The sequence below is a fragment of the Myxine glutinosa genome, chromosome 14 (assembly GCF_964187855.1).
Source record: "Myxine glutinosa chromosome 14, kmMyxGlut1.1, whole genome shotgun sequence".
In the NCBI taxonomy this organism is placed as follows: domain Eukaryota; kingdom Metazoa; phylum Chordata; class Myxini; order Myxiniformes; family Myxinidae; genus Myxine; species Myxine glutinosa.
In genome coordinates this window covers 32,056,964-32,070,446 of record NC_136274.1, presented here as the reverse complement: position 1 = coordinate 32,070,446, position 13,483 = coordinate 32,056,964, and the positions used below count along the sequence as shown (strand labels likewise).

Genomic DNA, 13,483 nt, shown 5'->3' with positions numbered 1-13,483 from the left:
GGCGATAGCGGGCATGCCCGGACGCTCTGGGCGAGCCCTGGAAAGGCGATAGCGGGCATGCCCGGACGCTCTGGGCGAGCCCTGGAAAGGCGATAGCGGGCATGCCCGGACGCTCTGGGCGAGCCCTGGAAAGGCGAGAGCGGGCATGCCCGGGAAAGACGAGACCGGGCGTGCCCGGGAGGTTCGGGCGTGCCCGGGAACAGTGAGTCCGGGCATGCCCGGGAGAGGCGCGTCTGGCCGTGTTCTGGCCGGTGCAAGGCGATTGTGTGCATCCAGCGGTAACCGCTACAACACCATGACCAATCCTTCGCCGAAGGGAGGTGGATACATCGAGTCCTGGAAGGACTCAGTTCCTCCTAATACCCAAATAATGGAGACAACAACCAACGACATACACATGGATACTTTGAGACTGGGAGTAGGACTCATGTTCCTCCTAATACCCAAATAATGGAGATAACAACCAACGACATACACGTGGATACTTTGAGACTTGAAGTCTCCGTTCCAGGTTCCATCTCTTGAAGCCCACCCATGTGTGGAGATAATTCAGGGGAGATCTCACAGATAGTGGTATAAATCTGAAACCCGCATATGAAGATAACAACCAACGACACATAGACCGAGGTTACGAGGTATGCATACTCGCCCTTGAGCTTGAGATTATCCATCCTGGGTTCGAATCCCGACCTAGCTATATAAACTGTTATCCCGGTGTTTCATCAACGTTTGTGCCGTTTTAAACTGGGGTTTCATCTGCCGGCATTAGTTGGCGGACAACCGACTCTCTGTACAATCTATAAATTAAACATGGTACATCGTACGTGCTAATGAAGTGCAACGTTGTATTTATTGTATGAAGGTCAGAGATCACTTTCTTGCCGGTCTTTAAAATGCGTCCTTTGCGCACATTTATACAAGATGACGATGTGAACGAATTTTTAATTGTCGTATTGTGACATGACTATATGAGTCGATATGACTTGTTTTATGAAAGGTTTAGCGCGTTGGCGGAGGGATAACAAGTCGTGCGATTAGCGGTGATGAGTCGTTGCGCACAAGTGCGCATGCGCAGCGCTCTCCTCGGTGGTTTTTATGAGTTCCATAATTCCATTGATACAAGGAATTTCGACGTAGGAGGAGGATATTAGACCCATCAAAGCCTGCGGTAATTTATCCGTGTCTTATCCTTTTAAATGGTGGGCGTAAAGCAAGAAAGCAGCACGTACCACTTTATTAAGTCTTTGATTTGAAGCAGCCGGGGTTCGAACCACTGACCTCTGAGACTCGGAGCACACGTTCTAACCATTGCGCCACCGAGGCTGGTGGCGTTCTGCGGTGGAGCGGAGGGGAGGGAGTGGTAGGAACTATTTTCACCGAGGCGTCGGCGTCAAATTCACCTCAAGCGGGAAGTGGTGTAGCTGAGAGGAAGGGGAAATTAATCATTATACTTAAGAGGGGATTTCCAAGTACGTAAGGTCGTAATGTTACCATTTCCACGTTTTAACATCTTATTAAAGGCAGAGATATAATATATTGTGTGGAAACATTTTATTTCTTTTTACAATAGACTTCTTTTTTTTTAATACTAGCCTGCTTTGGCGTGGGCATCCTGATCCGGCCGAGGTTGCAGGTCTGAGGGGAATCGGATCGGATCGGAAGAGAACGGGGAAGGGGAAGGGGAAGAGAGAAAGGAAGGAAGGAGGGAGGAAAGTACCCCGATTGGGTGCAGAGGGGAGATTGGGGATTGCCCCTTGGGGGAGGCTTAACGAAAGGGGGGGATTTGTGGGCAGAGTAAGGAAGAGCGAGCGGGCAGAGGCATCATGTCGGCGGTGAAATTCGCCGGCGGAAGGAAACCCGGCTCCAGGCCTCCGCTTGGCAGGTGCGTGCTGCCGGTCAGCCGGTGCCGTCACCGTCATCGTGGTTGATCCATCTGGTCGGTTTACCTCAGAGCACCGTTTCCATGCTCGAGTGCTTGTTCGCTTTCTATTCGCGCTTTTTTTTTTCTCCCTCCGTATTGTGTGCGGACGATGCTTCTGGTCGAACATCATATGCCAGTCACGTCGACTCTTGTCTTTCTGCCGCTGTCTCTGTGTCCGCGGTATCTCGGGCTGTCTTGATCCCAGTACCTCGCTCTCCGTCTCCACAAGCCGGTCTGTTTTCATTGCCGAACCGACTGTACCTTTTCTGGTGCGTTTTCCTTTATTTCTGGCGTCACCACGTCGGTCTGCTTGACGTGAAATGTCCATCTGCCGCTGTGCACGACCTGTGTCCGTCGTCCCACTTTTCTTCTGCTCTGTCGTTTTGTCTGACGTTTTAATTTATGCGCTTTATTCGAAAGAGGATGAAAGGCTTAAAATGATTTTTTGCTTTCCACTGCCATTTATCTCTCCCCCTCTCCCCCCTCTGTCGTTTTACACCATTTTACTTGCCACATAACCACACCTGGTTGTACGGTGCATATGTTCTGTTTGTGTATCTTCATCCCCTGGCCAGTGCTGCAGCGTTCAGGCAATGCGGCAGGTAAGGTTCAAGGTTTGGGGATGGGTAGGTGAGGAAGAAGAGGTAGTGGAGCAGATGGGGATAGTGGAGAGGAGGATGAGAAGGAGATGGGGAGGAGGAGGTTATGCAGTGAAAGATGTGGGAGAAGGACGAGGAAGCTGTGCAGATTGGAGGGGGAGGGGGAAGGTGAGGAGGATTGTGGAGATGAGCGGTCTGGGAAGGGGAGGAGGAAGAAGAGTAGATTGTGGAAAGGGGATGTGGGGGGTTGGTTATTTTATCTGGGGTAGAGGAGCAGGAAGTTGAGATGCTGCACACCGTGAAAAGGGAGATGAGTTTGTTGTGGTGACAGTGATGAGGATGATGGGGTGGAGAGATGGAGGGAAATAAATTAGGTGGTGGGAGTGGATAGATTGGGTGGGGTGGATGGTTGAGGAAGGGGGGTTTGGTTTGGTGATTTGGTGATTGAGGAAGTGGTGATGGAGAATGTTGTGAAGGAGTGGGAGTGGATTGATTGGACTGGGGGAGGGTGGAGGAGGAGGAGGAGGAATAGGAGATGGTGGTGGTGGAAGGAGGAACATGTGGTGAAAGGAGCAGGAGATGATGGCGGTGGTGGTACAAGTGGAGAGATAGGAAGGTGGTTAGATAGGGGAGGGGAGGATGTAGAAGAGTAGCGGTGGAGTGCTATGTGGAGGTGAAGACTTGGGGAAGGGAATGGATGTGGGGAAGCGGGAGGTGGGGTGGAAGTAGACTGTTGGGTTGGGGAGAATGGTGATGTAGATGACAAGGTGGGAGGGGAAGGGGTGGTGTGGTGTGGGTGTAGGACGGTGTGTGTGTGTGTGTGTGTGTGTGTGTGTGTGTGTGTGTGTGTGTGTGTGTGTGTGTGTGTGTGTGTGTGTGTGTGTGTGTGTGTGTGTGTGTGTGTGTGTGTGTGTGTGTGTGTGTGTGTGTGTGTGTGTGTGTGTGTGTGTGTGTGTGTGTGTGTGTGTGTGTGTGTGTGTGTGTGAACATGGAGAAGGAGACATGAGGATGTGGAAAAGGAAAGATGGAGGGTTGAAGTGGATAGTGTGGACGAGGTTGAGGATATATAAATGGAGGAGCGGGTATGGGTGGAGATGGGGAGGGAGAGGTGCTCTTTTAATGGATCATGAATTCGTGAGAATGGTGTTCTGAGCAAACCATATTGATGGCAGGATTCTCTTTAGCTTCTTCGTATTTCCTTGCTTCGGCTTTGTGTTTATTACATCGACTTTAGGCACAGTGTAAGATTGCGGTTCGAATTGTCTGTCGATTGGAACAAGTCTGTTCTTTTTAACGTGTTTGTCATTTTGATTGCAAGGAGCAAAATGTTTAGTTATTTATTATTTTTGTAAATCCATGCCCCTTAAGCGTGTTTGAAGTGCTGTGTCTTCCTGTGCACGATACAGCACATTGATGGTGTTCATAGCTTTCCTCAATTCATCTACCATGCTTTAAGACAGTGATGCAAAAGCCTTGCAGAGCTGCTGAAATACATTTGTCATACCTATAGAGATGTGAGTGCTGATGCATGAAAATGTGCTTTTGAAAATGTTACTGCGAATGTCATTTCATTAGCCGATGCTAATAAGAAATAAAGCACCCAGAAAGACCCGACTGGTAAAGCACCAAGAAAGACGACCATAGTGGCCTTGTTACTGTGATACAGAGGCCTTGAAATGTATTCACCCCCCCCCCCCCCCCCCCCTCCAATATTTTCACATGTTGATGCTACCTGAGCCTTATTTAATGATGCTTTCGAATCACACGTTATATATAGACTTCGCAAACTACAAAGTGATAAAGCTAAAAAATGCAGATACATATGTGAATAGATTAACAGAGAAAAGCAGATGATGCTCAGTTGCATAAGTATTCAAACTCATGATCATGAGGTTCAGTCATTCAAACTCCTGGATCTCATTTTCAGCCATGCTCGTTCTTGGCCAAACCACCTTTCAACATTGGCCTCCAAAGCCAGCCGCCAACTGAGCATCCTCCGTCGTACAAACTCCTTCCTTGGCACACCTGAGCTTCTATCCACCTACAAGGCTTTCATCCGCAGATTGATGCAGTACTGCTCTCCCCCTCTAGGTTGGCTCCCCTGCTTCACATCTTGCTCAGCTTGATGCCTTGTAAACCAAGGCCTTTCGAGATTATTGGAATATTCCATAATGAAGCTGAGTCTATGGGCTTATCACTTTGCCATCGTGGACAGATCAGTGGTCTCTGTCTTCTACTGCTTCCTTTCTGGTATTGCACACTAACCTCTACTCCTTCCGTGCTTTGCAACCCACCCCTCCCCCCCCCCACCCAAGTTTCTGCAGGGCTCACACGGTCCACCATCAACCCCCTTCTAGAAAGATTACCCAAATCCAGGATTACTACTCACCACCACTAATTTGTTCCTCTTTTGTTTTCCCACCTGTGGAATCAACTTCCACATTCTCTTCAATCTCATACTTCCCTCCAGGTCTTCAAGGCAGTTGTTCACCACCATCTCGGATCATCCCCAATCCAAAATCACGATCTTTTCTACCCTCGTTAATCCCTCCTAATGTCCCAATTTTTCCTCCTTGGAGTTTCCTTCTAAATGCATGCGTGTTTTGTATCCTGTTTTTGTCTGTGATGTCCTTATCTGTTCAGTGTACCAGCTCTTCCACGAGCCTCGACTAAGCATTACTTTGGGGACAAAAAAGCCGAATTAACCCTAAATCACTCCAGAAGCAAATTATTTGTTTGAAAGGGTACAAAATAAGTGTAATAGGTTTCACTTGTATGTAATTAGTGGTTTAAAAATTAAGCTCCACCAATTATCAAAGGAGTTTTAAGGTGCAACCTGCTTGGTTAGCCAACAAGGCAAACGTGAAGACCAAGGAGCTTTCCAAAGATGTCAGATATAAAGTGGTAGAGAAGCACCGTTCAGGAGATGGTTAGAAGAAATTTCAAAGTCACTCATTATCCCATTGAGTATGGTGAAATCCATCATAAAGAAGTGGGAGGTGTATCATACCACCTAGAATCTACCCAGATCAGGTCGCACATCCAAATTCAGCAGCCAGGCAAGCAGGAAACTGATTTGGGATGTCTCTGTAAATCCAACAATGACTTTGAAAGATCTCCAAGGTTTTCTGCCTGAGATGGGGGACAGTGTTCATTAATCAACAATATCCCATTTCCTTCACAAAGCTGGCCTCTATGGACAGGAGGCAATAAAGAAACCATTACTGAAAAAGAAGCATGTAATAGCTCGTATTGAGTTTGAAAAACCATCTCAATGATACTGCAGGTGTGTGGGGAAAGTTGTCTGGTCAAACGAGACGAAAATTGAACTTTTTTGTCTAAATTCAAAGCGTTATGTCTGGCGTGAGCCAAACACTGCACATCACCCAGTCAACACCATCCCTACTGTCATGTATGGTGATGGCAGCATCATGTTATGGGGTTGCTTTTCATCAGCAGGGCTGGCAAGCTTGTCAGGATAGAAGGGACAATGGGTGGTGCAAAGTACAGGAGAATCCTTGATGAAAACCTGCTTGAGTCATCCATGAATCTGAAACTGCGTCGGAGATTCACATTTCAGCAGGACAATGATCCAAAGCACAAAGCCAAAGCCACACTGTAATGGCTGAATAAGAAGAAAATAAATGTTCTTGAGTGGCCTAGTTAAAGTCCTGACTTGAACCCAATTGAACATTTATGGCGAGACTTGAACATTGCAGTGCATCGACGATCCCCATCAAACTTGGCAGAACGAGAGCAATATTCACGTGAGGAATGGGCAAAGATTTCACGACCTCACTGTGCAAAGCTGGTAGATACCTATCTAAAAAGTCTCGTAGCAGTCATTACTGCATAAAGTGCTTCCAACAAATACTGACCTAAGGGGCCGAATATTTTTTACATTCAGTAAATTTTGATTTGTACATGCTTTTTTTTCCCAGGTATTCCTGACAGGTAACCTCATTCAATTATTAGTGTTTTGTGTGATCTCTACAGTTATTCATTAAAAAGGTTAATTTGGAAAAATTGTTTCTACATAATTCGTAATTCATCTCTATGTGGCATTTACGGTAGGGTATATGAATACTTGTGTGTGTGTGTGTGTGTGTGTGTGTGTGTGTGTGTGTGTGTGTGTGTGTGTGTGTGTGTGTGTGTGTGTGTGTGTGTGTGTGTGTGTGTGTGTGTGTGTGTGTGTGTCACATTGTCTCTCCCTGTGTGTATGTGTGCGTGTCCCCATCCACCCTAAAATTGGACAATGTTAGGACTGTTATCATCAACAGAACTCCATACTTCATGATGCAACACTGCTTGCGGTACAGAGAAACGATTTTGCTATATCTGCTTTTCAGGGCTGGATAAACGTTTAGCGTACTGCCTACCTATGGGCAATTTCTGCTGCTCCAGTTTCATTGCCGATGGTGGTTGTAAGTGCAATCGCAGCAATGTTGAAAGTGATGCATGAAACAAGAGCAGGAAGCCCATAAACTGCTCTTATTTGTTTAATTTTCTTAAAATGCTGTTGTGCAGAGTCCGGCCCATTTCGAGGAACTCTTTGCAGTCTCCATCTCTGGTAAGAACTGCATGAAAAGATTTTGTAATTTGTACGAAAGACTTGTATAATCTGATATTTATATTTTTATATTCTATGAGTGGGGCATGCTTGCAAACTGCAAGCAGATACTGGGGTGTGTCCTACTTGCAGACATAATAAATATAAGCTTTATATATTTGTTGAATTGGATTATGCTTTCATTCTGCAAATGGCAAAATATATCAAGAATAAGTGATCACAATGAGCTCTTTATTTAACAGTTTACAGGTGTAGTAATTTTAATGTAAAGTTCAAAAGTTTATAAATACAGTGCGTATCAAAAAAAAGGTAATCCGAATTCAAGGGGTTAATATGCAAAGGTTATTTATTTTGACAATTTACATGTGATTTACTAATTAAGAGGAGATCCTCAGCTTTCCATTGATACCTTCCATGCATCATTGCTGTCACACATGACCGAGTACATGTTCATTGAAAATGACAAGTTCAAATCGCATTTTTACAAGTTTGGCTAATTGATGCAAGTCAGGATAATTGGTGCAAAATGAACGTCAGATGTGAACTTTTCTCAGGAATGATTGGCCTCTATGCATCCACACCTTCAATATGTCCACCTCCCCTTTCAACACAAAGCTCACAGTGGCGGAGCATGCCCTGAACTGCTCGTCTCACCATAGCCGGGTCATTGCGCAAAGCATCCACTTCATGTCGAATACGGCCCTGCAATTCGTCAAGATCACGGGGAGGAGTTACGAACACCTTGTTCTTTAAATGTCCCCAAAGGAAATAATCACATGGTGTGAGGTCAGGTGATCTTGGCGGCCATTCCACTGCATGGTTGAGGGTGATGACTCGGTCTCCAAAGAGTTCCCTTAGTCGATCTCGGACAGCGATAAGACGATGTGCTGGGGTGCCGTCTTGGGCCCACCAGAGATATCTGAAGACACCACGAACCTGTCGCTCAAGGTTCTCCTCCAGCTGCGGTAAAACTTCATCATTGATCATCTGCAGATACCTGTTACCATTGACATTCCTTTGAAAGAAAAATGGTCCGATCACCTGACCACTTCCACAAAGTCCCAACCAAACAGTCCACCTTTGTCGATTCATGTTGGTGTCAAAATTAAATTCCGTGGGTTGTCCTGTCGGTGCATATTCAAGAGCATTATGGGTATTGACCTTGCCGTCCATGGCGAAAGCAGCTTCGTCGCCGATAACGAGATACCGCAGGAAATTTACATCTACTTCGCAACGTGCTATCAACCATCCGGCAAGCACCAGCCTCCTGGCAAAATCCCCTGGCGTAAGTTGATGCCGGATGTGAATCCGATATGGATGTTGGTGGAGGTCCAGTCTTGTGATTCAGTTGAATGTTACCGAAGGCAATCCCGTCCCATTTCGTCTTGCGCTGGTATCCCTAGGATGCTCCAAAACTTGCTGCCTTACTGCTGCAATGTTCATTTCCGATCGCCCAGTGCGCCTCCTATCAGAATTCCCCTTGTTGCGGTTGAGGCTAGTGCCATGCTCTTGGTATTTTCTAACATTCACCCAGATGGTTTTGGCTGCTGGAGGCTCCCGTTCTGGGAAACGTTCCCTGAATGCATCACGAGTTCGCTGCAAACTTCCAGTTTGGTGAAAGGTTGTAACCACGAAGGTCCGCTGTTCAGTCGTAAGTTGAACCATCTTTTCAATGACTCAGACTGTCTCTAAACCCATACACGGTAGGCCCATCTTAAATACCCATCTTAAACAAAGGATGACGCAACCGACGATTACCAGACCAGCTTAAGAATTTTACATAAATCAACTTGGCAGTCGAAAAGTAATGCATCCATTTCAAACTGTCTTGCACCGATTAGCCAAACTTGTAAAAATGCGATTTGAACTTGTCATTTTCAATGAACATGCACTCGGTCATGTATGGCAGCAATGATGCATGAAAGGCATCAATGGAAAGCTGAGGATCTCTTCATAATATTGGTAAACCACATGTAAATTGTCAAACTAAATAACCTTTGCATATTAACCCCTTGAATTCGGAGTACCTTTTTCTTTGATACGCACTGTATATACACACACACACATCAATAAATGGGCAGAACTTGTAAACCCAAGCTTAAAACAAAATGGCAATTGTGATATTCTTGTAGCTGTTCCCATGTTTCATGTCGTTAACAGCCAATTGGAGTTATGTTAAGTTCACACTTTTCCTTTTTGTTAGGTTGATTTAATTTACATTCTTAACAATTCACATAATAGGCTGTGAGAGAGAGAGAGAAAATGATTCTACAGGTAGTCGATAAAAAAAATGGCAACACCAATGTAAAGTCACTCAATAGGGCGTTGGGCCACCACTTGCGTCCAGTATGGCCCGTATGCACCATAGCATAGAATCCACCAGTGTCTGGAATTCTGCCTGAGTGATGCGGCACCATTCTTCCACGTGAAAGTTAATAAACTCACAAGTGTTTGATGGAGGTGTAAAATGCTGTCTCATTGTAAAAAAAAAAAAAAAAAAAAAAAAGTAGAATGCTTGATTCCAGAATATCCCATAAATGATCGATTGGGTTCAGATCTGGTGACTGAAAAGGCGATGACATGTGGATAACGTCAGTGTCATGCTCCTCAAACGATTGGGCGACCACACGTGCTCTGTGGATGGGGGTATTGTCATCCTGGAAGACAACCCTCCTGCATGGCAGGAAAGAAATGTTGCAACATGGGGTGAGGATGATCACTCGGTACCAATAAGTAGCAATTGGCATTGACCTATCCTTTTTAGGGAATGAATGCACCCAAACCATGCCAGGAAATTGCCAAACCCCCCCCCCCTCCCCCCCTCCCCCCCCCCCATTACAGAACTACCAGAACCCTTCACTATTGGAACCAAGCATTTATGGTTGTAGAGTTATTTAGGTTGGCACTACATGTGCACTTGTCCGTTTGTCGAGAATATGGTGAAGGATGATTCATCTGACCACATCACATTTCTCCACTGCTCGGTAGTCCATTGCCTGTGCTCTTTGCACCACTGGACTTGCAAACATGCATTGCCAGATGTGATGAGTGGTTTGTGCAATGTAACCCGACTATGGTATCCCTCTCTGTGAAGTTCTCGGCAGACCGTTTTTGATTAAAGTGGCTGCTTGCGCCGCAGGTTGAGATTTACAATCAATTGATCTGCAGTTGCTTGCATGCTTTGCCTTGCACTTCAAATTAATGCACGGTTATCACAACTCTGGAGTGTGCACTTTCACTCACTGTTGTCCTTTGCCAATGACGTCTTTCCCTCGGAGTTCTATGTCGATATCACCTGAGACACCATCGCTCGTTAACTACTTAAAGTGAACCCTTAGAAATCGAAATTTCAAAAACAAAGGAAAAAACTAAGTTCGGCTGAATCAACTCAGTTTTATGTTTTTTATCGACTCGGTTCTGATACAATGATGCGCATCACCCACTAAATTCCATCCAATTAGCCACCTAGTTTGGTTTATGGAAGAAAAAAAAAAACTTGAGGTCAAACTTCAAAAATTAATTTTTTTCTACCCTCACTTGGCCACCCCTTTCCATCTTTTTAATATATATATATATATATATATATATATGTTTTTTTGTTTTGTTTGTTTTTTACTGAGATTGAAAGGATTTAGATGTATCTCTGGCAGCCATTACCAGGGTTTTTGTCATACTCCTCTCACCTGCTCATACATGGAGCTCAAAGTTTTGATCACTGGATTTGAAAACCTTCAAATCAGTTTGTCTTTTTCTAGGTTGAAAAAAACATTTTAAAACACTGGAAATCGAGAGATCTCACAGAGATGCTTACTTTAACCTATATAAGCATATATCCTACTCAAATCCAGGCAATGAGAGGGTGCCCCAAGGGGGCATGATACACCAAGCAGTGAAACATCACCAAGTTAAGCTGTCTTTGTCACTGAAGCCATCCCATCTATCATTATCATTATCAAGTCAAAAAGTCATTTATCCCATCTCGTCTTCAGTTGTCTTGCCCTTCCTCCCGTCGATGGTACACTGAATCTTGTGGTGAGGCAGTTGCCCTGAAACAACTTGCCTTTGCCTCTTGGAAGGCAAATCCAACTGAAGGCAATCTCAGTTCCTTCCACCAAGCTCGGAACAAGTGTGTGTCTACCCTCAGGAGTGCCAGGAAGCGCTATCTCTCCACACTCAAGATTGAACTCTCAAACCTGTCTCCTTCCTCCAAATCCTGGTGGCGTCTGGTCAAATCCGTTTCTGGTGTTTGTTGCCCCTCCATCCTCTCCCTTACCTCAAATGGCTACACAGTTGACACCGCATGTGACAAAGCCGAATGCCTCAACTCTGTGTTTGCCTCAAAATCTTGTGTTCCAAACCCATCTCTCTCTGTTCCCACCTTTCCCAGTCAGACCCAACTGCTCCTGGACTCTGTGTCCTTCTCTCCTGACAAGGTGGAGAAGTTTTTGTCAAACCTCGACTCTGATTCTGCAACTGGACCAGACGGCATCAGCCCACGGGTCCTAAAATCCTGCTCTGCTGCTCTATCTCACCCTCTCTCTGTTCTTTTCACCCTCTCTTTTGCTCAAGGTCATCTGCCAGCATCTTGGAAATCAGCAAACATTACCACTTTACACAAAAAGGTGCAAAAACAGATCCTTGCAACTACAGACCAATCAGGCTGCTCCCAATTATCAGCAAAGTCATGGAATCCATCATTGCTTCGGATATCAAATCCTTCCTCTTCTCCAATGGCTTGATCTCTGATCATCAATTTGGATTCAGACCAGGTCATTCTACTCTGGACATGTTGCTTCTGCTGTCTCGACAATGGATGGAGGTCCTCGATGCCAAACAGGAAATCAGAGCTGTCTCCCTTGACGTATCACGTGCCTTCGATACGGTCTGGCACCCAGCTCTGCTCAACAAACTCTCCTCCGATGGTATCCATGGAAATCGCCATTCATGGCTTGCGGACTTCCTCTCTGGTCGTAGGCAACGTGTGGCCCTGAATGGATTTCTCTCATCTCCCCTTTCTGTTCTGGCTGGAGTTCCCCAAGGTAGTGTTCTGGGCCCTGTGCTATTTCTGGTCTTCATCAATGATCTCTCCGACTCTGGAAAATCCTCTCTATCTCTTTGCTGATGACTCCACTATCTGCCGCTCTATTCCTCATCCCTCAGATCGGCAGTCTGCAGCTTCCTCACTCTGCAGACCTGGACAAAATCACAGACTGGTCAAACAAGTGGAACATGTCTTTCAATCCTGACAAATCTCACACTCTTACTATGTCTCTCCGAAAAGACCGACTGGAAAACTCTCCCATCTACTTTTTCAACAATCCTCTCCAAGAAGTTCTGTCGCTCAAGCTTTTGGGTCTCACTATCTGCCATGATCTTTCTTGGGAAAACCACATTTCCAAGCTGGCCTCCAAAGCCAGTCGCCGACTGGGCATCCTCCGTCGTGCGAAGTCCTTCCTTGGCACACCTGAGCTCCTCACCACATACAAGGCTTTCATCCGCAGCTCAATGGAATCCTGTTCCCCCCTCTGGGCCGGTGCTCCTGCTTCACACCTAGCTCGGCTTCACGCTGTTGAAACCAAAGCTTTCAGAATCATTGGAATCTCCTGCGATGATGCTAACTCCGAGGGCCTTTCACTCACTCACCGCAGGCAGGTTGGTGGTCTTTCTGTCTTCTACCGACTCCTCTCCGGCCTTGCTCCCCCAGCTCTCTCTGTGCTCTGTCCCCCTTATATTCCTACAGGTCACACAAGATCTGCCAGCAACCCTCTTATGGTTAAACTGCCAAAATCTAGGCTCTGCTCACCTTCACTCTTTCATTCCCCTTTTCTCCCGTCTCTGGAACAAACTCCCCCACTCCCTTCAATCCCACTCCTCCCTCCAGGTCTTTAAAACAGCTGTTCACCACCATCTCTTATCTTCCCCCATCCAAAACCTTGATCTTTTCTACCTCCGCTAATTCACCCCAGATACACTTTTTTTGAAATTCCAACTTCTTTCCTCGAAGACCTTGCAGTATTCATATGTTTTATACCTCTCCCACCTCCCCCCAAGCCTTCTCGCTCCCACATTTCTCTCAATGTCCCTGCTCTCAAATGTTGTGTTTGTGTCCTTCCCCCTCTCTCCCCATCTTGTATACCGCACCCCTTATTTTGTGTTTTATGTGTCGGTTTGACTTTTTGTGTGATTAATGTATACCGCACCCCTCTTTCACGAGCCTCGATCTTGTATACAAAAAAAGAAAAGAAAAAAAAAAGCTCCTACTAAACACGCCACAACAATCACACCTCTTTCAAAGTCAGTGAGGTCTCTACTTGCAGCCATGCTAGCCATAATTATTGGCAACCAGGCCTGTGCAGCATTTTTATATTTGATCCTAAGCATGCTGGGATGTTA

At 45.8% G+C, this 13,483-nt stretch overlaps 1 protein-coding gene across 9 annotated transcripts in view; it reads left to right on the top strand.

Moving 5' to 3' along the window:
• Window positions 1–1,421: 1,421 nt before the first annotated feature.
• LOC137439579 (ataxin-2) overlaps window positions 1,422–13,483 on the top strand; it is a 108,378-nt gene continuing 96,316 nt past the window's right edge. For 3 of the 9 annotated variants that reach the window (XM_068135465.2, XM_068135466.2, XM_068135464.2), the window contains exons 1-2: window positions 1,498–1,882; window positions 7,048–7,090. In XM_068135465.2, the coding sequence (XP_067991566.1) occupies window positions 1,824–1,882; window positions 7,048–7,090 (102 nt within the window). In that variant the 5' untranslated portion in view covers window positions 1,498–1,823. Of the gene's footprint in view, window positions 1,470–1,496; window positions 1,937–4,509; window positions 4,612–6,869; window positions 6,945–7,047; window positions 7,091–13,483 lie in introns of those variants that run through there. The other 6 variants (XM_068135471.2, XM_068135470.2, XM_068135467.2 and 3 more) reach the window with 6 other exon arrangements.